The sequence below is a fragment of the Balaenoptera acutorostrata genome, chromosome 6 (genome assembly GCF_949987535.1).
Source record: "Balaenoptera acutorostrata chromosome 6, mBalAcu1.1, whole genome shotgun sequence".
Taxonomy (NCBI): domain Eukaryota; kingdom Metazoa; phylum Chordata; class Mammalia; order Artiodactyla; family Balaenopteridae; genus Balaenoptera; species Balaenoptera acutorostrata.
In genome coordinates, this window is record NC_080069.1 from 16,532,676 (window position 1) to 16,555,945 (window position 23,270).

The 23,270-nt window shown below is 54.9% G+C and overlaps 2 protein-coding genes and 1 pseudogene across 4 annotated transcripts in view; all 3 read right to left on the reverse strand.

The window, feature by feature from the left end:
- BMP1 (bone morphogenetic protein 1) overlaps nt 1–15,198 on the reverse strand; it is a 40,078-nt gene extending 24,880 nt beyond the window's left edge. For both annotated transcript variants that reach the window (XM_057548174.1, XM_057548175.1), the window contains exons 1-8: nt 14,801–15,198; nt 7,543–7,656; nt 4,806–4,970; nt 4,499–4,616; nt 4,018–4,196; nt 3,162–3,267; nt 1,546–1,670; nt 919–1,034 (exon numbers count right to left, since the gene is read on the reverse strand). In XM_057548174.1, the coding sequence (XP_057404157.1) occupies nt 919–1,034; nt 1,546–1,670; nt 3,162–3,267; nt 4,018–4,196; nt 4,499–4,616; nt 4,806–4,970; nt 7,543–7,656; nt 14,801–14,954 (1,077 nt within the window). In that variant the 5' untranslated portion in view covers nt 14,955–15,198. The remainder of the gene's footprint in view (nt 1–918; nt 1,035–1,545; nt 1,671–3,161; nt 3,268–4,017; nt 4,197–4,498; nt 4,617–4,805; nt 4,971–7,542; nt 7,657–14,800) is intronic.
- Nucleotides 15,199–15,832: 634 nt separating this feature from the next.
- On the reverse strand, nt 15,833–18,529 carry SFTPC (surfactant protein C). Of its 2 annotated transcripts, XM_007167883.2 has the most exons (6): nt 18,423–18,529; nt 17,528–17,686; nt 17,062–17,184; nt 16,723–16,833; nt 16,225–16,372; nt 15,950–16,037 (listed from the first exon to the last, which is right to left on the reverse strand). In XM_007167883.2, the coding sequence occupies exons 1-5, from the start codon at nt 18,462–18,464 to the stop codon at nt 16,235–16,237; spliced, it is 573 nt and encodes a 190-aa protein (XP_007167945.1). In that variant the 5' UTR covers nt 18,465–18,529; the 3' UTR covers nt 15,950–16,037; nt 16,225–16,234. The 2 variants fall into 2 exon arrangements, with proteins under 2 accessions (XP_007167944.1, XP_007167945.1); XM_007167882.2 differs by lacking the exon at nt 16,225–16,372 and having other exon boundaries at nt 15,833–16,037.
- A 726-nt stretch (nt 18,530–19,255) lies between these two features.
- LOC130708391 (60S ribosomal protein L17-like) lies at nt 19,256–19,819 on the reverse strand (annotated as a pseudogene).
- Nucleotides 19,820–23,270: the final 3,451 nt, after the last annotated feature.

The following is a 23,270-nucleotide window of genomic DNA, read 5'->3' on the forward strand; positions in this document are numbered from 1 at the left end:
CCCAATTAAACAGAGGGTCTATGACCATTTAGAAAAGAAACACTTGACTACTAGGAGCCAGTTTGGGTTCACTTGAAACAAGGTACATCAGACAAATCTCACTTCCTTTTTAAAAGGGGATCTACCAACTGGTGAAACAGTGGATTTGTTTTGGTAAGGCAATTCATCCATGTATTCGGCATTTATTAATCACTTCCTGTGCCAGAGACATAAAAATGACAAAGGCCTCATCTCAGAAGCAGCTCATATGGTGGTTGGTCAATAAGGTGGTGACTGGTGGCTGGCTGGTAATGACATTTAGCATAGTCATAGCTAGTGGAATAGTTTTGCCCGAAGCCTGCAGATTACTGGGTCAATGTCAATTCAGAGGGAGATCTTGGATCTGCTTTAATTCATGTCCTGTTCAATATTTTGATCAAAGGCCAGGTTCGGAAGACCCAGAAGACATGCTTATCAAATGAGCTCATGGGAGAGTGAGGACGGCTACCTGCTGGATGGTGGAATTCTGATTCAAAATGATCTTGAGAGCTGTTGGAATGAGCAATGCGACCGGTAATAAAATCTAACCCAGCTCAAGGTTGCACTAGGACATTAAGAACCAAGTTCCAATCAAGGGAAATAAAGCCTTAAAGCTCTTAGGAGCAATAAAAATATGAAGGACATGGAAGGTCCAGGGGTGGGTGAGAGGTCCAGACTCCACATGAAAAGCCTGTGAATGGATCTGAGAAGCACTTAGAAAAATGCCTGGCACACAGTAAATGCTATTCACAAGTTAGCATTTATATACAACTATTAGTAGAAGCCTCTCAGCATCCTGCAGGGTGAATGAGTTTACATTCCCCAGGTAGGTCGCTCACAGCCACATGGACTAAGCTCTCCTACTCAGGGGTCCTGGCAGAGGAGCGGATGCTCAGTTACCTTCTCCCCAGGTGTGACTGAGATACGCCATACGCAGTGCATGTGGGCGGAGTAGCCGTTGGGGTACTCGGGGGAGGAGAAGTTGCCCGTGCTATCTTGTAGGGTCTCTCCGCAAGCTGTCAAGGAAAGGAAACGACTGGGTTGCTGGCTGCAGGTGCCCAATCCCCCCAACTTTCTGGCTTCCCTGCCCTGAGTCCTGGCATACTTTGGGGGAGAGGAGAGAGTCTGGGATGGCCCTGTCCCTTTAAGATCCATCCCTTCTCCTTTTCTTTCTACCTAGTGCTGCAGGATGCCCTGTTGTCGAGGCAACACGGGTTCCAGAGTTAAGGTCAAGCTCCTTCGGAGGGCCTCACTCCATCTCACTCCCTGAGAATCGCTCTGCGCCCCCCATTTTCTGCTCCTACTGTCCCTCACTCTCACAGACCCTCAGAAGATGGGTGGCTCGGCATCTCCCCACCTGAGCCAAGCCCCAGTTTGGGTCTGTAACTTGAACACTCCCCCTCCCTGCGTGCCCCCTCCCCCGACACCAGGCAGCCTCAGCCTTTTCTAAGTCTCACAGCCTCAACCTTCTTGGCCCCAGGGCCTGCCCTCCCCCCTACCCTGGCCTGTCCCCACCCCTGCCCCAACCTGGGCACTTGTAGAGCTTGCGGGCCTGGGCAATGTCCCCCTTGCTGAGCCGGGTCCTCTGGCCGATGGGAGGCTTCACCCCATTCACCTCGTACTTGGGAACGATGGTGTCCAGGAAGATGCCCCTGAGGAGGAGAAGCCCCGCCTGGGTGAGAATCCGATGGGAAGGAGGGCAGCCGGCCCGCGTGCACCGAAGGTCACGACCCCGCAAGAGCCCAGACATTCCTCAGCAGGGTCAGGGACGGGTGGAGACGTCTCACCCTGTCATTACACTGCCCACTGCCCAGCAGCCACGCTGCTCCGTGGCAGCCACACCACAGGGCCTGGGGGAGTCCCGGGGACACGGACCTAGGAGGCCCTGGGGACCCACCGGTGCTCCGGCTCAGTCTGGCCCAACTCCCAGCCCTGGGAGCGCTCCAGACCCCTCGTCAGTCGTGTCTCAGCCCTGCCCGGCCCTGCTTCTGAGGCGCCCTGTGCTGATTCAGCCCTGACTACACCTCTCCCAGGACTACCCAGGGCCAACACTTCGCCCTGCTGGCACGGGCTACTCCTGATGGCACCTGGGACAAGGCCAAAGGGCAGGCTCCGCCGTGGCCAGACCAGACCCCAGGGACAGCCCCGCTAGCTCCTGACCCATCAGCGTCCCCTGTCCCCTCAGTTCCTGCCCGCTAGGTCCTGGATGTTTCCATCCGGGAGGAGCAGAAGGAAGGGGGAGCAGGCATCCCCCCACCTCCCCAGGGCCCCTGACTCACACCCAGCCGGGCAGAACTCAGCAGGAGGTGGGGTGGGATGTGGTGGGAAATGTACAGGGGGTGGTCTGTGGGTGTGGCGGGTGGGATGACCTCACCACCCTTCCTTGGTCTCTGTTCCCTCAGGTCTGGAGGCAGGAAGAGTGGGTCTAGAAGGAGCGTCTGAGGAGAGGGGGAGGGCCAGGGTCTGGGAGAGCAGAGACAGAGGATGAGGACAGAGCCAGGCATGGGAAAGGCCAGGAGGGGGTGTGAGTTGGGGTGCAGGGAGCTTGGGGGGGAGGCTGAGGAGGAGGAGGGGCTGTTTCCCACACTCTGCTAAGGAGAAGCTGGGACGGGGAGGCTGGGCCACTACCTCTGGGGGCTCTGGCTGTGATTTCTGGGAACCTAGGCCCAGGATAAAGAGTAGGTGTACGTGTGCTCGTGAGCTGGGGAGGGGGGCTGGTCCAGGGCAGAAGCCAGACTTTGTGCCAATCAGCCAATTACAAAAAGGCAGACCCATCAGAAAGACATGCCCCCTTTGGCTGAGGGTTGAGGGAAAAGCTCAGCTCCTTCGGGCGGATACGGTTCCGGGGACCACAGCACACCACGCGGCTGCACAGCGGCTGGGTTTCAGCCTCCCAGGCCAGGTGTGCCCAGTACTAGGTGAAGAACCCAGGCTCTGTGAGTCCCGGCCCTGCCATGGACCCACCACGGAAGAGGACAGCAGGGCAGGCAGCACCCACGGGTCCTCTGCCTGGGGGCCGCAGCCACCCAGAGGCCCACCCTTGTCCTCGCCAACGACCCCAGCAGGGCAGGCTAGTGCAAAGCGGGAGGCCTACGGAGGGCAGGGCCGGGCTGCCCCAGAAGAGGCTGGGCCCCATCTCTCACCTGGAGAATGTGTTCCGGGCATAGTGCATGATACTGTCAAAATCATAGGTCTCCCCCAGGGATTCCACCTCCTGGACCTCCATCTTCAGGAAGTTATACTCCTGCCCTGCGAAGACCAGGAAAAGGGTGTGGGGAGGTGGGAGCGGGCAGGTCTGTGCGGGATGTAGTGCCACCTTTTCAGGGTGGGTAACGGGGTCCTCCCTGCACTTGAGAGGTGCCCCCCTACCTGAGGGTCTGGGCAGCTGCCAAGGGAAGCCTGGGGGAGGGGCGGGTCTCTAGAAGAGTCTGTCCAGCAGGGAGTGGGGGGGTGGGGTTGAAGACTTGCTGGAGGGAAGGCTCAAGGGAAGATGGGAAGGAGGTGCCCATTTCTAGAACCACAGGGAGATGAGAGCAGTGAAGAGTGGAGGAGGCCTGGGGAGAAAGGGAGGAAGCAGGAAGGGAGGGAAGAAAGAGAGCACAGTGGGGAGAAAGGAGAGAGGAAAAAACCCTTAGAGGACAGCATAGGCAGAAAGCAGGAGACTGGGTAAAAGTGAAGAGAAAGGCTGAGGCAGCATGCGGGATGGGCCGACCCCTTCCCACCCGCCACCCTAAAGGCCAGGTGGGTTCTGGCTGCTCCAGACAGCCCCTGTGTGCAGGACCTGGACCTGTCCTGGCCCCCCGTCTGGCAACTGATTTGCAGTCCCTGAGCTGCTACTGACCCGGAGGAGAGGCTGCAGGGGAAGGGTCTGGACCCCAGGCAGGGCTGTGACTGCCCAGCTGGCTGGGACTATAATGCTGAGTTGACCAAAGGTGATGGCTTGAGGGAGCAGCTCCCACCCTGACCAGGAGCCCTGGAGGGGCAGGCAGAGGTGCATACCTGGCTGGATGTTCTCGCGCACGATGGAGACGTGGCGGTCTCGGTCGGGCCGCGTGTGTTCGTGCCAGAAGCCGATGACATGACCCAGTTCATGGACCACGATGCCGAACTTGTCACAGTTCTTGCCAATGGAGATGGCCTGGGGGCCCCCACCACGGCGGCCCACGTAGGAGCAGCACCTGGAGGGCGGGGCCAGCTCAGGGGGGCGGTCCCGAGCTGGGGGAGTGCATCCACTCAGGGGTCGGGTGTGGCTGCCAGGGGGGCCAGGGAGCGGAGGGGTTGGGGAGGGACCCGAGTGCAGGATGCCCGGACCGTGTGCTGGGATCTGAGCCACATCCGGGGCAGCTCCTGGGGAGATGCCCCATGGCGGGAGGGGACAGATGACGCAGGGCCATGCCCAGATGGGACAGCTGCAGTGCTCAGGACAGAACATGGGTCGGGGCAATGGCCGAGGGTACAGTGCCCAGGGGCCCCTGCTCACCCGCAGGGTCGATAGGTGAACACAATATAGCTGTCCTCGTCTGTGCGCTCCAGGAAGGTGACACAGGTGTGCTTCTCCCAGTGCCTCATGGCCTGCCGGAAGACTGCCCTCTGGCTGCCTGCCAGGACAAGGGAGGCCAGGCTGTCACAGCTGTCCAGGTGGGCCCACTTCCACCCATTGCTAAAGAGTCAGCCATTCACTGGACAGACAGGCAGAAGGTACCACTCACACCATCAGGCACGACAGGGCTGTCCTGAGGCCAGGCCAGGGTTCAGGCTGCTCCCCACACGCCCGACATCATGCTCACCAGTGAAGTTTCCCCCAATGACAAAGGGGATGACCCCATCGGGCCACACGCGCTCTGGTCTAGACGTTGCTGCCCTCCGGCTCCGGGACCTGCTTCTCCATCTCCCGTGACTTCTCCTCTGCGGCTGCCCACTAGTGCTCTGACAGTTGAGAGTGGAAGAGTTTCCTGAAATTGAAAGAAGAAGGCATTTGGTAGCAAGGGAAAGAAGAGCAAGAAGAAGCAAATTACAACCGATCCTCATTATCTAGGGATTCCGTATTTGCCCGCTCAGTAAAATTTCTTTGTAACCCCCAAATCAATACCCTCAGCTCTTTCATGGTCACTTGCTGTCATGCACAGAGCAGTGAAAAATTTAAGTCACCCAACAGGCATGATCCCAGCTGAGCCTGAACAAGGTGACAGGCTGCCTTCTTGTTTCAGCTTATACTGTAAATATCTTTTTCACAATCTATTTAATGCAACATTTTTTGCATTTTGTGCTTTTTCTTGGTGAGTTTGCTGTTTAAAATGACCCTCCCCTTACCCCCCTGTAGTGCTGAAGGGCTGTCTAGTGTTCCCAAGTGCAAGAGGGCTGGGATGTACCTCATGGAGAAAATACCTGGTTTAGAGAAGCTTTGTTCAGGCATGAGTTACAGTGCTGTTGGCCATGAGTTCAACGTTAATGAATCAATGCTATATTAATTAAGGTGTCTTTAAACAGAAACACACATAAGACTGGGTTACGTATTAATGAGTTGATGAAAATGTGACCAGAGGCTTGCAGGAACCTAACCCTATATTTCTCCTAGGAGTAATGGCTCAGAATTTGCTAATTCAGTGTTCGCAGTGACTTTATGGAATAACTGTAAGGTTATTCTATAACTCTATTCATAACTACCATGAACAGAGAGAACTGACTGTCAGTGAAAAAGAGAACAGCGGTGTACTCGTTTCCCCAGACCTGCAGGGGACCCGAGACTAGGAAACAGTCCCGTCTCAGCCAATAAACCTTCATATTTGTGGAGCATACAGAACTTGATGTCCTCTTTAAGTATTCCCAAGTACATGTCCTCATTTGACACAGTAGCTCTCTGGATGGACTGGGCCAGTGTCGCTATCTACATTTGACAGATGAGGAAACTAAAGCCCAAGATTTGCGCAAAGTCAGATGGTGGGTTAGTGGCAAGTCCAAGTTATCCAAATCTCCATTCTGCTTTCCTCTTGTCCCGTGTCTACTAATCCCCACTAAGGTCAAGTAAGCCTTGCTAGTTACCAGGCTACCAGGTCACCCTCCAATGCCAGCTGCTCTCTGGGGTAGTTTGACCTTTACTCCATGGCCTGCCTATGCCAGGATCCTCCCTACTGCCAGACAGGACAACTGCCTGGCACCACCAGAGTGTGCCCAGAACAGGTCCCAGGTGAGAATCCCCCACTTGGGCAATGGGAGGGTTACCTGTGAGCAGGACCATGTTCCAGAGCGGTGAGAAGGATGGACAGAACCAAGACAGCCCAGGCCCTCAACCCTCCCATTCCCTCACCCATTCACAAGTGCCAGGCTTGTTGGCGGGGGGGACTTGGACCCACCCTGACCTTGAAGAACTTTGAGTCCAGCTGGGGAGAGAGACATAGAAACAAATCATTGCAGTGTGGTGCGACTTGTGAGATGCTATCAGTGTAAGCCCAGAGGAAAGAGCACAGCAAATGGTGGCATGGTCAGGACTCGGGGACGATCAGGGAAGATTTCACAAGAGAAGCTCTTGAGATGGGCTTTAAAGGATGCGTAGAGGCTTGCAAAGCGGGAGCAGGAGAGGAAGCCAGGAGGGACGGTGATGTGGAACGAAGAGCTTGGGATTTGGAGTGAGAAGTCTTGGGCTCCTGTCCCAGTTTTGCCACTGACTAGCTTTGGGACCTTGAGCAAGTCATATTACCTCTGTGACTCTTAGTTTCTGTACAGATGGTCTCTGACTTATGATGGTTCTACTTACGACGTTTTGATAGTACGAAAGTGATAACACACTCAGTAGAAACCGTACTTCGAATTTTGAATTTCCTGGGCTAGTGATAGGCAGTGTGATCCTCTCTTGAGATGCTGGGCAGCGGCAGCGAGCCGCAGCTCCCCGCCAGCCACACCATCACGACGGGAAGCAGCCCGTACGCTCACAACCATTCTGTACCCAGACCACCATTCTGCTTTTTGCTTTCAGGACAGTATTCAATAATTACGTGAGGGATTCACCATTTTATTATAAAATGGGCTTTGTGGCAGAAGATTTTGCCCAACAGTAGGCTAGTGTTAAGTGTTCTGAGCACCTTTAAGGTAGCCTGGGCTGAGCTATGATGTTCAGTAGATTAGGTGTATTAAATGCATTTTCGACTTAAGATATTTTCAACTTATGATGGGTTTATCAGGATGTAACACCACCATAAGTTGAGGAAGATCTGTGTCTGTAAAGTGGGAGTTGTCCTGACCTACCTGTGAAGGTGATTGGGGACAGTCAAGTTAGACAATGTTTTTGAAAGTACTTTGTAAACTGTAAGCAAAAAGCAATGTGGGTGCTTAGCTTCTGGGTATGTCTACACTTGCCACCGCTCTGGGGAAGGGATAAAGATATCCCAAGGGAAGACAAGCCCTTATGCTGGGTTCAGGCTCATGGCCTCTGTCCTGGGAGGGCCTGGCTGGGAACAGGGAGGTTCCTTGTTTCTCCAATTCTGGAAACCATTTCTGAGACAGAGAGGGGCCAGCCCATACTGGGTGTACCTGCAGCTTTGACGGAAGACCTGCGGGTTGCACGCTGTCTGAGATCCGCAGCCTGCTGCACCTGGAAGGCCCTCAAGTCCTCCTCATCAAGGGCGATGTCCCCAAGGAAGGCAGCTGGAGAGAGAAGAAGCCGGGGCGAGTCAGTCCCCCTGCCCAGCACTGAAAGCCCAGCCCTGTGGGCACAGCCCCTGGCCCCAGCAACTGTAATCCTCAAGTGCCTTCTGAGGAAGGGGAAGGGACATGGGGGCTTTGAGGATCTCTTGGGAAACTCATGATCATTTTTCAGCTGGAATCTCAGCAAAGCGGATGCCCACCCCCACCAGACTGTTAGCTCCTCAAAGCCACAGTCGTGTCATTTATTCCATCATTCTTTAGCAAATGCTTAGTAAGCACCTACTGTGGGCCGGCGCTACTCCAGTGATTAGCAAGACAGAAGAGGTCCCTGCTCGCAGGAAACTGACCTTCAAAGAAACACAAGTAAACAAATACGGAGCTCGAGAATTCCAGGAAGGGATGGGTGCTACCAAGAAAATGAAAGGGGATGAGAGGACAGAGTGTCTACTTCGGGGGCCCATAACCTTAGCCTTGTGCTGAGCATATGGAATTCACTCAACAAATGCCATTTCAATTACATTGAGGGGAGCGTATATTGAGGGGAGCCAGGACACCTGATGGGCTTGGAGGAAAAGCTTTAATAGTTCTCAAGTGATTCATATTCTGAGTCTCAGAGTCCCCTCTCTGGAGGAAGAAAGGCCTGGGGGAAAAGAACCCCCCTAACGGGACATTCTGATTTCTGGAGCTGGGGGGTGAGGTTTCCAGAGGGATGGGTTAAACAGTCAATCTGCTTTTTGAGAAACAGAGGCCCTGGAGCTGAGCGCTTTGGAAGGAGCTCAGATGCAAGCTTCATGCTGGGCTGCTGTGGGGGAGGTGAGAGGCTGGGCTGGAGGTGGAGCAGAGAGCAGCCTCCCCCCAGCTCCACCCACAGTGACATCTGCTTCTCATCCCAAGCGCTACACAGGCCTGGTGGGCAGCGTTACACAAATTGTTTTAACCTTGAGGCCTTGCACACAGGTTTCTCCTCCCCAGATGGCCCACTGGGTGGACAGACACACAAACACACACACCCCCCTACTCATCAACACAGAATCAGACACATGGGCCAGTGTTCCTCCAGACACATGGTGACATCCACAGCCATGCCACCAAGAACAGAGCTATAAAAGTCACAGAGACAACCCTGCATGCACAAGCAGCACCCATACCACCCCTTCTGGTGGGAGGCACTCAATAACGTTGGTTCAAGTGAAGGATCACGTCGATATTCTTTGGGCTTGCAAACACGTGCCCCAGACACACACTATTCTATAGATGTGACCTGGAGCTGGATGGGCAGAATGAGAGAGTGACTTTAGCAGTTATCTAGGCCAAATTTCCATTTTACAGATGTGGAAACTGAAGCCCAGAAGGGCAATGATTTAACTGAGACCATGTTGCTAGTCACTACAAAGGCTGGATTTATAACTCACGCCTCCTGATTCCCAGTCCAGCGCTCACTGCACTGAAGTTCATCATCTTGCAGAACCCATATTCTAAATACTCACTCAGACACACACATCCACCAAAAAATACACACATCACAGACAGTCCTAAAACACACATGCAGAAGCTCCAACACACACAAACCCAACTGCAAGTTCCAAGCCCATTAAGCCAGTAATAGTAGCAATAATGACACCTTATGTAAATGTCTGTTGAAATTTATGTGGTGCTTTCCAGTTGACAAAGTGCTTTCATATTAATGAATTCATATTGATGAATTAATTAATCCTGGCCCACCAGGGACATGCCCATTAAGCCAAGCTCCACCCATACACTTGCCTAGGAGTGTCCCATTACAAACTCTTGGAGAGATAAGCTAGTGGCTAGATTCGAGCCCACCTCCCTGACTTGAGAGATCAAAACACTTGGATGTGAGAGGGGAAATGCCTTGGCCAAGTTCACCAGCTGGTAGGTGGTCCAGAAGTTCTTCCTCCACACGGGAAAGATTCTCTTATTGAAAACATCACCCTTGGCGGCCCTGGCTCAGCAATTGATGGGATAGCAATACAAGGCGCTTCTCAGCTGACATGCAACGGTGACCTTAGCAAGGATATGGGATGGGAGGTGCACCCCACGGAGGTGGTGGCGGGTCCTATGTGCCAGTGTTCATATGGGCATTCATGTCCCACGTGAATGCTCCCACACCTCTGCTCACTTTGCACCTTTGCACAGACACTGCACCGCCAGGCTCACACAGCCACACCCGCAGACATCACCAAGTACACATGTGGCTGGACATTTAGACTCATCTTCAGACATAGCTGCAAACAGCAAGGTCTTTGGAGTCAGACAGACCTGTCTTTGAATCCCAGCTTGACTACTTCTCACTGACAAGTCATATGAACTCTTCTAAACCTCAATTTTCTCCTATATAAAAAAGGAACAAATAAAAGACTCTGTCTCCCAGGACTACTGCATGAAATAAGGCATGTAAATAAAGCATCTAGCACAAAGCCTGGAGCATAGTAAGAAGCCATGGAATGGCCACTGTTAATATCGCCCCAATAGTAGCCCTATAATCTCAAGTTCAGCTCTCTACTTTCAAGGGCACAGAGTTTTCACCCACACTGGCCTCCTGGCTGAGTGAAGCCCCCAGGTGCTCAGAAGCAGAACCTTAAATTCCAAGTACAGAGGCCACAGAACTGTGTTGGCCTGCGGGACCAAGGCGGCGTGGAGGGCAGGGTGAGCGGAAGGCGGGACACGCTCTGGGCTAGCCTAGCCGCGGAGCTCACTGCCAGCAGTGCCCTGTGGTGGGAATGTCATGACTGAAGAATGCGTGGGAACTCAGGGGGGAGGGGAGAGATGGGGGTGGGCAGGAGAGCCTGATGGCCAGGACCTGGGCCTGAAAGCCCTGTCCATTTGGGATGCCCTCCGGGGAAGCTAGGGAATCTGGATCCTGGAGAGTCTAGGATGCCCGTCCTTACCAGGAAGGAAGCCCTGGGTCAGGGTCAAGGTCAGGATAGTAGTTGTTTTCAACATGGGATCAAAAGTTTTTGTTTTGTTTTCCGGCTGTAAAGCAGCCAGGAGCACTTATGGCTGCTCCATTGCCAGTTCCCCACCCCCCCCGCCCCCCCCCCCACCACACACACACCCACCCGCCCCCCAGCAGGAGATGAAAGAAGAGAGTAAGTACCGCATCCTTCAGGTCGGCCTCCTCACTGCAGTCTCCTCCCCTTTTAGGGGGAGGGAGAGGAGCCTGGCTGGTGTGATGGAGCCCCAAAGCCATGTGTACCAGGCATACTACGCATGTCCCATTACACAGATGCAAGCTTCTTGCTGGGGGAGGACACGCTTAAGCTCCTGCGAGTGTTTGCGTGTACTCAATCACAGTGTACATTTACACACAGGTGCACATTTGCACACGCACTTACATGTACTCAGGAGTACCAACATGCACAGTTGAACAGACTTGCCCATAAAGCAGGGGCACACCCACAAATGTGCAAAAAACACACTCTTCACTACTTCCCTGTGCAAGCCCTAGTGTTTTCAAACACACAAAGAACTGCACGTGCATACCCCATTTCTCAGGCTACACCCCCAGAAGGAGAGGGGCACCTTTAGAAATGGAGAGGGGAGAGGAGAGAGAGAGAGGTTAGCCGATTCCCCTAGCTCTCCTTAGGAGGTAAGCTTTAGTGGCCTGAGGAGTGATACATTCTACTCCCTCCCCTCCCCCAATATCTTCTCCCAAAATCCCTGGAGAAACTAGAATTTTTGAGAGTTCCTTCTTCTGGGGGAGTCCCATTGGTCCCCCTCCATCTGGAGCCCAGGGAGATTGTAAGACTTTTCCTGCTCCCTTGGGGCACCTAAAAGAGAAGGTGACTCATGGAGCAGGGGTATAGGTGGGTGGGTGACTCATTCAGCGTGTCTGGAGGGGGAATGTGGTCTGGCAAGAGAATGAATTGTTTCTCAACCTCTGGAGCTGATAACCTACTCCTCTGAGGCCCCCTGAAGTCCAAACCTGGGCTACAAAGCCCCTGGGATGGGGATGCTGACAAGGGCTGGTGAGCTACTGGCCCACCTCACCTCCCCAAAGCAGACCTCTGAGCTGCCAGCTGAGGCTGAAGTAAGGTCCTTGCTGGATCAGGAGAATCCCTGTGGGCTTCTCTGCTGATGGGAGCAGCTGTGTCCCAATTCCTGCCTCTAAGGTCCCTCCCAGAGTCCTGAGTCATCTGGGGCAGCCAAATGGAACTGGGAATCTTAGGGAAGGATTCCCTTGATGGTTTGGCATCCCAACGTACAAGAAATCATGGCTGACTCGCAATCTCCCTGGGAGAGAGGGAGAGGGCTTGGTGGAACCAGCTCTGAGCACACACAAGCCAGCCTGGCTTCCTGCCCATTGTTCTGATCTTGCCCAGAATATCCCGGCACCTCTCCAGGGTATCAAGGGTCTTAATTTTGTCCTTACTGCAACAGTAAACCATCACTCTGATGGTAATAGCAAGAGGTGACCTCAAATGAAGAGGCCCCGCTCTCCTGAGCGATCACAGGTGAGCCAGGGAGTCAATGGGGCTTTCATTCTTGGTCCTCCACGTGCAAGGAGGAGGAGAGGAAGAGGAGAGAGCTGGAGAGCATCAAGCAGGTAGAGGTAGCAGGCACAGCCAGGTGCATCCAAAGGAAGTAAAGCCAGACACGCTTGCCACTGCCACCTCCCGCATCTGGAGGGCAGGGCTCAGAGGGGGCAAGAGGTGAAGGCCGGCAGGAGAGGTTAACACAAACAGAGGAAAGAGCCTGGGGACCTGAGGCCTGAGGGTGTTGGTGTGGGGTCTTAGGAGTCAGGTCGGAGGGAGGCAGGGCTGCACCAGTCACACCCAGGAGGGAAGCCTGGTCTGACCCTGAATCTTGGCCTTGTCAGACCCTTCTGGCCACCCCCAGGCCTGGCCCAGCTCCCCACGAGCCCCACGAGCCCCGAGCCCCGGTGGAGAACTTTCTCCAGAGTCCTAGTTTGAAGTTCCAGCTCAGCTAGCCCCACCCTTCCATGAAATCTGAGACTGGGGATACAGCCCTCAGCCTCCCGCTGCTCAAATCCCTCCAATTTCCAACTGGTAGTGAAATACATCAGATTGGCTTCCTACCTATTCTTTAAGACCTTGCCCAGCCCTCCTTCTCCACGAAGACCTCCCCAAACTTCCCAGCTTGCTGTGATCACTGTTTCTCTGCCACCACCACCACCAGGGCTGCAGAGGGGCAAGAGGCTCCTTGAGCCTTTAGGGCTTTCCCTCCTTGGTTTGTGCAGTTGATTATGTCCACGTGTGTCTTGTGCCCCTTTTGGACTGTAAGCTCCTTGAGGGCAGGGGGCATGACTTATAATTCTCTGTATCTCCCACAACATCAAGGCCAGGGCCTGGCACCTCTTAGGCATTTAGTAAATGTAGATCAGTTGAATGAATAAGTGACACAAGGATGGGGTTAGGGAGACACTCCCTTCTCCTGAAAACCAAGCCTATTCCCTCAGAAAAAAATGAAGTCAGAGCGTGAGGCACAGAAAACAGCGGGTAGGCCACCAACATTTATTTAGTGCTTACTGAGTGTTAAGCTCTCATATGCATTTTATATATGTTCTCACATTTAATCCTTACCACCAACTCTACGGAGAATCGGAGAATCGTATTATCAGTTCCATTTTACAGGTGAGAAAAGCAAAGTTCAGAGATGATAATTACCATTCCCAAGACACTACAGCTAATGAGTTATGGGTCCAGGATTGAGAGCTAGGTCTGCCTGCCTCCAAAGCCCACGCTCTGTCCACTTAGCCTCATGTCCACCCCAAGCCCAGCGAGAAAGATGGAGGCCAATGTCTGGTTTGCTCACAGCCCAGCAGGGGTGGAGGAGCAAGGGCTGGGGGATTGGCTTCTCCTCCTCGCACTGGAAGGACTCTTATTCCTGCAGTTTGCTCTGATCCATCACCCAAAGAGGGGTCCCCCGGGTCAGGACCAGAGCAACCTGCCCCCCAACACCTCATGCTCCACACAGGCACTTCTAGAACTCCAGGCACTGTGCCACTGCCCTGGCTCTGCCTATTTGGAGACAGTCTGAAGTCAGAGGCAGGAAGTCGAGGAAAGGTTCTGATATCTAATGCCCTGTGTGTTCTCTTGTCCCAGGCAGCCTGTTCAGGGTCATCCGATCAGGCAAACGGCTGGAGTGCATGACCATCTGGTCACTCTGTGGGGCGGGGGGGGGGAATCCCTCTGGGCCCATCAGGAGTGAAAGGGTTACATGGGGTCTTCATGGACAAAGAACACACACACACACACACACACACACACACACACACACACACACACACACACACACACACACACACACTCCGGGGCCCTGACCTGGGCTAATTAGCCTCCAGTGTCTGCGGGACAGAGAGAACTGATATACAGTATCTGAGTTCTCTGTTTTTCCCCTTTCCACCCCACTTGGCCTTAGTAGGGTCCTCTGGCACACGGGCAGAAGTTAAGTCCCTGTCCTGGGCTGGCTTCTCTGACTTTGACAGCTGTCTCCGAGGTCAGAAACCTGCTGCCGCTGGTGGGGAACATGGGATTCCCAGTGGGCATGATCTCAGAGGATCCCTTGAAAAACTTTCTTCTTCCACTTGCTGGGTGGGGGCCTCAGGAGACCTGCTCCTTGGAGATATAGGCCTCCCTGAACCCAGCGGGACAGACGTGCAGCCCCAGGGCAGCCTAGACAGACAGGCTGGAAAACACCAGTGTGCTGGAGCCCGGGATGGGGGAGAAGGGAAAAGTGCACACACACACACACACACACACACACACACACACACACACACACACACACACACACACACACACAGACACACAGAGGAGTTTGGCCGGAAAAGTTTCCAGTAGAAGGAAAAGCCTCCTTGGCAGCAGGTTTCTCCTGGGACCCGGGCAGGAATCCTCTGGGAGAGACCAGAGACAGCCACGGCAGCTCCCACCAACAGCAGCAAAACTTCAGTCCCTAAAAGTCCCCCAAACTTCCCCCTCCCTCTCTCCCTCTTTCTTTTGTTCCCCACTGCATTGCCAACCAGGCAGCTCCCGGCTTCCCACACCGGACTGTCCTCCCCCAACCCCGAACCCTCAGCAGCCCGCGCCTCCCTCCCAGCCCCGGCCCGCCCGCGCCCGGCCCGGGCGCCCCGGGACCGGCCGGTGGGGTGGGGGGCGCCTACCCGCCTTGCAGGGGTCTTTGTAGTTGAGGGGCTCCGCGTCGTCCTCCTCCCCCAGGTCATAGGTGTAGTCGGCCAAGTCGAGCTGCCGGCCCGGGCGCGCGAGCAGCAGCAGCCAGAGCAGCAGCGGCAGCGGCGGGCGGGCCACGCCGGGCATGCTGGCGGGCGCGGCGGCGGCGGGCGCGGTGGCGGCGGCGGCGGCGGCGGCGGGTCGCGCCCGGACGCGGGAGCGGACGAGAGGGGAAGCGGAGGACTGGCGGCGAGGGGAGGGCGCTCCCGGCCGCCCGCTCTCCCCCCGCGCTCTCCCTACCTCTTCCCCTTCCCTCTCCTCGCCCTCCCTCCTTCCTGTCTCCCGCCCCCTCTCCGGCCCGGCTTCTCCGCTCTCCTTCCCTTCTTTCCGTCTCTTTCCTTCTCTCCCTCCCTCCCTCTCCCCCTCTTTAGGGAAATGAGCTCGCTGGAGGGCGGGTTTTCGCCTGGAGCTCGGCCCCCCTCGGGGCCGGGACCGTGCTCGGCCGGGCCGGGACGCGCGCCAGCCGGAGGCGGGGAGGGTGTAGAGCCGGCCGGCCGGGAGGGGGCTCGGGAGGCGCGGGGCGCGGGGCGGCGGGGCCGGAGAGGGGGCGCCGGGCGCCGGGCCCCAGGGTGTCCGGCCCGGCGCCCCCTCCCGGGCCGCGGAACACACCGTCGGGTCAATCGTGCCGCCTCCGCCTCGCTCCGTCCCCCGATTTTGGGCCGTGTTTCCCCGCCTGCGGCTCTCGCTGTCTGCCTTTCTCGGACCCTCGCGCTCTCCCATCTCGGTCCCTGTCCCTCTAGTTCTGTCCTGTCTCTCACCGTCTCCGTCTCGCTCCCTCCCTCGGGAGACGCCACTGGAGGGCGCCTGAAGCCCGCGGATTGCTCCCCAGTCCCCTCGCCTCATCACCCTGGGACCGGGGGAGAATGGGAAAGCCCGCTTGGCGCGCCCAAGGCCCTAGCCTTCCCCTGGCTGGCCCCCACCAAGAGCGGGACTGAGGCACGTGAGAGGATAGACGAGGTACACCCTTCGTTTTTCAATCAGGCTGCTTTATTCTTTGGTGTAGGAACCCCCTTGGGCCCTAGGAGCTGCTTCTCCTCTGCCCACCTCTCCCCACAGCTCCCATTTCTCCAGGACCAGTCCCAGTGGTATTGGCAGGAGCGGCTTCCTGCCTGTCTGCACAAGACCCTTTGCTCCTGGAGCTTTGCGGTCCCTTTGGAGCTTGCTGAGGCCCTGCGAAGCAAAGGAACACTGTTTATTATGTGAGGGAGAGGGACGTGGGGGGTCGGTGTCTGTGAACCTTCCCTCCCCTGAGCTCTGTAGGTGACCCCGCCTCCGTGGTTCCCCCAGTTCCTGGTCAGCTGACATGACCATCCTGGGCCACTGTTGCTCCAGTGCCCTGGAGGTCACACCTGCTCACCTGATGGGTCCTAGATGTAGTAGAGGGGCACCTCGCCACACAGGGTGCTCACGGTGCTGCCCAGGAAGGCCAGGTCCCCGGAGGATGCCAAGCCGGCATCACGGCCCTCCTCCTGGCCCAGCTTAGAGGTAGGTACTGAGGGCTCGGCCTGGAAAGAGCACCTGATTTGGAGGCTGGGAACTGAGTTTCTGCCTCACCTGCGGCCCTTATTGTGGTACCTCAGGTGTGTCAGGCAATCTCTCTGAATAAAGAAGGGGCTGTGCTGGAGTCAGAAGCCCCCAGGGGGTGTGTGGGCTCAGCTGAGGCCAGCAGCTTGGCTGTGGGGTGGGGATGGTGAATGGGTAGGAAAGGTTTGGTGCAGGGGAATCCCGGGAGGGCATTCACCTGGCAGTCCACGAGGAACAGCACTTTACAGGTGACAAAGAACCATCATCTTCAATGCTCCTCATAGCAGCCCTGGAAGGGAGACAGCCCACTCTTTCTTACCCACACACCCACCTGGAAGTTCTGGAATTTTCTAGTAAGAGCCTCAAGACTCGGGATGCTCTGCGGAGCCATCTTCATGACGTAGCAGCAGGTTCCCGGGGCTGGCTTGTAGGCAATCAGGAGCTGGGCACAGGAACCCCAGAGTTGGTTCAGGAAGGCGCTGCCTAGCTCGCTCCTAACCCTGGTCCTTGGCCATCTCCCTCTAGGTTGGGGACTGGAGGGAGTCATACTGGAATCTAGGGCTCAGGCAAAAGTGCTGGGGGGGTGGGGAGAGGTGGACGTGTACGAGTCCACAGCTGGATAGGTCTCGCACAGTCTAGCCCTGGGGTCAAGAGGTCCAGGCATACCCACCCTCTGGTAGTCATATGCCACGATGCCAGTGGAGCCAATGGAGAAGGTGGCAGTGGTTCCCACACGCTCACTCAGGGCCAGGCGTTGCTGGGCTTCCGGCCCCGCGATGCTCATCTCTAGGACCTAGGGGAGGGCATAGTGCTGCCTGGCATTCCTCTTTCCCCACTCATCATGCCCACCCTCAGTCCTCTTTACTCAAATGCAATTTTTTCTTCCCTGGGAGCTCAGAGAGGCCGAGTGGAACCAGGTGCTGGAGGGAACAGGTCATCCCACCGTGGGGCAGGGACCTGGTGAAAAAGCCCGGGCCAGGTTTGCCACCCTGTTCCCACCTCTGTCCTTCCCTGAGGTGCCACTTGCCTCCTCCCCTCATTCCCCTTGGGCAATTATGCTATCTGCCCACCCCATCCCAGGGCCTTTGTCTGGCCTGCCCTGTACCCACTGCCCACCCCATCCCAGGCCTGCTCACCATCTCAGTATGTTTCTGGCTCATGTGAAGACCCATGAGCAGGGCCCCTACAATCACCACGACAACAAGGACCACCACCACGACCACGATGAGAAGGCGTTTGATGTTCACAGGACAGCAGGGGATTTGGAACCGGCCCCCAGGGACTGCTGAGTAGTCCTGACGACGTGGTGGGGCAGGGAGGGAGACAGGTGTGAGGTCATGAGGATGCCCTTTCTTCTCCCTGCACAACCAGGACACCTTCCCACACTCTCCCGAGGCTGAACAACCAATGCTATGGGCATGCAGAGAAGGGCTGAGGAGATCAGAGAAGGCTTCCTGGAGGAGGGGGCCTGGATTCCAACAAACCCATAGATGCTTAGAAGTGAGGTCTGGCTTGGAGAGACCCAAGAGAGACTGTTTCACCAGTCTCATCTCCTGCTGTTTCCTCCAGACCTCTGGCATCCTAACCATGCCCAGTCCCTCTCTGTCCTGCCCCGCCCCCCCCCCATCCATGCCTTTATGCATACTATCCCTTCTTCCTGCAATGCCTTCCTTCTTCTCAACCTGGTGAGCTCTGACTAGTTCCTCTGGAGCCAGCTTAAATGTTATTTTCTCTGCGAAGCTTCCTGTGATCTCCCGAGTAGTGGCTCCTTACCCAGTGCTCTCTACAGCCCTTTCCACTGACCCCTGTGGTGGCTCACAGCCCCTCATATGGGAATTAGTGGCTGACGAGTCTATCTCTCCAAGGGTCTCTGTCTTAGCGGTTGGTGTCCTTATCTTGATTTAGCACAGTCCTAAGTTAGTTGAGTGAATGAATCTGGATGAGGAAACAGGCCCAGAGGTTGGAGGAGGTAGGGCCCACCACACACAGATACACTCCCGCATACATGCGCACACACACGATCAAACTCACCGGCGGGCTCTCCATCAAGACCTCTTTGCTGCCCACATCCATCTCGTGGTAGACACCTTCCCCTCCTCATCTCCAAGTGTGACTAGGGTCTTATATGTGCCAGGAGGGAGAGGGGACAGAGGTGAAATACCCAGCCCCTGTCTGCCAGCCAAGCCCTCAGCTTTGAAGCCTGTTTGTTCCTGGTCCTCCAGAGCCGAGGCCCCGATAAGCTAGCTGCAAGAGTGCCTAAGGGCCCTTGGCGCCGGAACATGAGTCCTCTTGGCCCCAGCAAGAGCAAAGCTGGGTAAGGTGAGCAAACCTGCCCTTGGGCAATCTACACCTCTCACCGTGGGTGTCTTGCTGGCATGCCCGCCATTCTTGCTGGCACCTGCCCCTCCAGTCCTTTGGCTTTTCCTGTTCTTCTCCCAGGCTGAACCTCTTAGGCAACCAAGGGTCTGACCCAATGGGTCCACCACATTTCCCAACAGAATTTTCCCCCAAGCATAGGACTGAGCTCCAGGAAGGGGAGCCCCTGTGGACCCGCAGGGACAGTACTAAAAGCACGGGGTGCTTTGGCATCAGAGTGGGCGTTCATAAATGGTTCATCAATTCTCTGAGAGCATCAGATTTTCACTTCGAGTATCTGCCTCACCTCCTCCCACACATTTCGTACCTAACCTCAGACATGCCCCCAGTCATTCTTGCCCAGATTCTGAACACTGTCCCCTCTGGTTATAAATGCTTACTAACACACAGTTTTTCTTTTTTTGTCATAGGCTTGTTTGTAAGCTGAAGGCTTTTTTTTTTTTTTCTAACCTGCTTTTACTTTTATTTGCATTTATTTTATGCTGAATTTATTTCCACACCGTATGTTTTTGCTTCTTCAGTTTCTTCTGGAACAGCTTTCTCTTCTGTGCAACCTCCTCTTCGGGTTTAGGAACAATCTGCCCTTTTTTTTAGGGAGGATCATCTCCATGTGGCAGGGGGAGTCCTATAGGGGTTAATCTGACCGTGAGCTCTGTGAAGTTCTGTGCTGCATCGTGGGGGCTTGTTCACCTGCATGTGCTTGATGACCAGAGAATCCACATCTAAACCCTTCAGTTCAGCATCACTCTCTGCATTTTTAAGCATGTGCAGCAAAATTCCACACTCTTTTTGGACCGCCGACCCTATGTCTAGCCCCAAAATTGTAACAAGGTGTGTTTGGCCTGAGCACACCTACCAGCTCCACAATTGTAACAAGGGAACAGCGCACATTGCTTCTGCAAAGTGACATCATTCAAATACTTGGTGGCTTTTTGGATATACATACCCTCGATAGCCTGAGCAGTTTCACAAATGTTCCTAAAATGAACACGAAGATTTGAACTTCTGGATTTGCATGATTCTGTGGGGTTTTCTGTAACAAGTGAATAGCAAACCAATTTTCAGAGATCAAGCTGGAGGCTTATGATAGCAGTTCCATGCCTGACACTTAGTCCCAGACAGCCTTGCACAGGGCTGGGGGTGGTGACTGATGGGGTCCCCATCTCCTCGTCCCTGAATCAGCCCACCTGCTTGGTGCTGCCTCGCACCCTACCCTCTCGACACTCTTCTTTGTATATCCTCTGATCCTATATTTGCCCTGAGAATGCTACTCACCCAGATGTGAACCACTTTCTGGATCTTCTTCTCCTCTCTACCTCTTTCCTGCCTCTTTGCCCAAAGCCATCTCTGTTGCTTTGTTGTACTAAACCACATCGACTAATGGCTGCATCCTTTCTCTTGGGCTCCCACCACTTGCTGGGCCAGGTGGTCCCTACAACGCCTCCACCTCTAAACTTTCATGCGAGTGTAAGTCAGAGCCCCACACCTCACTCCTCTCTTGGCCTCACCCCCTGTCCTCCTTGTACTTGAACTCCAACACTTCACCCCAATTCCTGTCCCTTGCTGGGGCCCCCTCACACCTTGGCCCTGCCCTTCAGTCATGAGCTGGTCCCCAACTCTCCAGCCCTGGCAGGCTCCCGTGTCCCCACAAGGACCCCCTCTCCAGCTAGAGAGCCTTCAGCCTCCAGGTTGCACAATGGCATGGCATCTGAGCTGAGAGCCCCGAGAAGCTCGGAGAAGGAGAGAGAGACAGAAGTGTTTGTTCCCCCCACCCTACTCACCCCCCAGCTGCCACTTTAAATATTTGCCTAAGCCTCTAGCAGCAAGTGTCCTAGGAGGAGTGAAAGAGGGGGAGGGGGCTCCAGGGAGAAGGGGGAAGAAGCATCCTCCTCTTGACTGTGTGCAGCTTCAGCTGCGTGCAGGTGCCAGATGCAGGAGACAGCCTGCCTGCAGGGCCCACCCCTGCCCGCCCCAGGGCCCCCACTCCCGCCCCCAGTTGTCCTGGCAACACTGGAACTGATTGGCTGACTCACGCATACTGGACCTGAGCCAGGTGGGCAGCGGGCCAGCGGGAGAACCAAGGAGAATGGCAAGCATCTCGGGGGTCCCTGTGGGCATCTGGGGCAGGGGGCGCATAGTCCAGCTGTGGGGCTTGTTCTGAGCAGGTGCTGTGCTTAGGGCTTGCCATCATCCCTGGCTGCTGGGAAAGGGATCTCTTTCTTGGAAAGAAGCCTCTGCTCCCTTGGGTCCTCAGTCTCCCCTGCAGCCTGCCCTTAGACTGTGGTTCTTACAACTTTGTTTTTTTCTTTCTTCTTTCTTTTTTAACTTGTTTTTGCCTATTTGGAGGTTGGGGAAGGAAGGGTGATCTCAAGTTTCATAAGGGAAGTTCAGATGCTGGCACTGACCTGGTAGAGGTTTTGGGATTATTGTCTTCCTTCTCAGGAACGGGGGTGGGACCTTTCGCTGGGCATGCATGGCTGTCACCTCGTCCCCCCACACCAGCCCTCTGCTGCAGGCTTTTCACATTTTTGGCCTTTACTTAGGCCATTTCTCCTTCCTGTAAAACGCACCTTCAACGCCTCTTTACTTCTCTGAATACCACCCACCCTAAAAGGCCAGGCAAGAACCAATGACACCCCCTCTGTGCTCACCACCCCAGCCTACGGTGCCCCCTCCCTCCTCCAAGATCGCCCAGCCTTCCTGATGCACTTGCATCTGCCACTTAGCAGGCACTGCTGGCCCCATCAGCTACATGGGTGTTTTTGGTTGCCTTTCTTCCCAAAAAGCCTGCCGGCCCTGGGACCAGCCCTGAGACCGTGCTTTCCTGAGGCTTCCTTCAGGGCAAGGAGCACGCATGCAGCCAACATGTAACTCTATTCAATGATAATAAGACTGTCACCAAACATGAGGGGGCTCCTGGTGAGGGGTCAGTATCGGCGGCCTTCATTCCTTCAGTATGTCCTCAGTGCTTCACAGGCCAGCTCAGCTCTGGGACTTTGAATAAGTCATTCTGCTTTTCTTGGCTTTAGTGTGTTCATCTGCAAAATAGGTCTAATACAGCCTGTCCTGTCCCCTCTCCAAGCTGTTGTGAGGATCCAATGACATCACGATGTGAAAGTCCAATCTTCATGACTATCATCATCTACTTCACCGCCAGGGCACCTCTTCTCAGTAGCTAAGAATAGGACTCAGACAGAGACTTTCCTGGTGGTCCAGTGGTTAAGAATCCGCCTTCCAATGCAGGGGACACGGGTTCGATACCTGGTTGGGGAACTAAGATCCCACATGCCGGGCCTGCGTGCCGCAACTACTGAGCCCATGCACTCTGGAGCCCTCATGCCACAACTAGAGAGAAGCCCTCGTGCTGCACCGAAGAGCCCGCGCATCACAAGGAAAGATTCCTTCCCAACAAAAGATTCCGTATGCCACGACAAAGATCCTGCATGCCGCAACTAAGACCCGACACAGCCAAATAAATAAATAATTTTTTTACATGGTCAGAAATTGGAAGCAAAATTTGTGGATCTTTAGGGCTGGAGAGTATTCTTTAAAAAAAAAAAAGAAAAAAAAGAAAGAAAAAAAGGATAGGACCAGGGACTTCCCTGGTGGTCCAGTGGTAAAGAATCCGCCTTCTGGGGCTTCCCTGGTGGTGCAGTGGTTGAGAATCTGCCTGCCAATGCAGGGGACACGGGTTCGAGCCCTGGTCTGGGAAGATCCTACATGCCGCGGAGCAACTAGGCCCGTGAGCCACAACTACTGAGCCTGCGCGTCTGGAACCTGTGCTCCGCAACAAGAGAGGCCGCCGATAGTGAGAGGCCCGCGCACCGCGATGAAGAATGGCCCCCGCTTGCCGCAACTGGAGAAAGCCCTCACACAGAAACGAAGACCCAACACAGCCAAAAATAAAATAAATAAATAAATAATAATTAAAAATGAATATCAGCTTATAAAAAAATTATATTAAAAAAATAGTAACCTATAAAAAAAAAAAAAAGAATCCGCCTTCCAATGCAGGGGACGTGGGTTCGATCCCTGGTCAGGGAACTAAGATCCCACATGCCACAGGGCAACTAAGCCTGTGCCACAACTACTGAGCTTGTGCGCCTCAACTAGAGAGCCCGTGTGCCGCAAACTACAGAGCCCATGCGCTCTGGAACCAGCACACCACAATAGAGCCCACGAGCCCTGGAGCCTGTGTGCCACACTAGAGAAGAGAAAACCTGCACGCCACAACTAGAGAGAAGCCCGCGCGCCGCAACGAAGAGCCCACGCACCGTAACGAAAGATCCTGCATGCCTCAACGACGATCCCGCGTGCCGCAACTAAGACCCAACGCAGCCAAAAATAAAAATACATAAATAAATAATAAATAAATCTTTAAAAAAACAGAGAGAAAAGAATAGGACCCAGACTCCCCCTTTCTGTCTGTCTCTGAGTTAAACCTCTCTGAGAATGTGGGTGATGGAGAACCCCATGGCAGCCACTCCTGTTTGTGCCTCCCCT

Excerpts from the sequence above, each read along its gene's own strand:
- SFTPC (XM_007167882.2), bottom strand. The coding sequence starts at position 18,464 with ATGGATGTGGGCAGCAAAGAGGTCTTGATGGAGAGCCCGCCG. Across the intron at positions 17,687-18,422 it reads TCTTGATGGAGAGCCCGCCG|GACTACTCAGCAGTCCCTGG; the intron begins GTGAGTTTGATC and ends CCACGTCGTCAG. Across the intron at positions 17,185-17,527 it reads GCCAGAAACATACTGAGATG|GTCCTAGAGATGAGCATCGC; the intron begins GTGAGCAGGCCT and ends GCCCTCCCCTAG.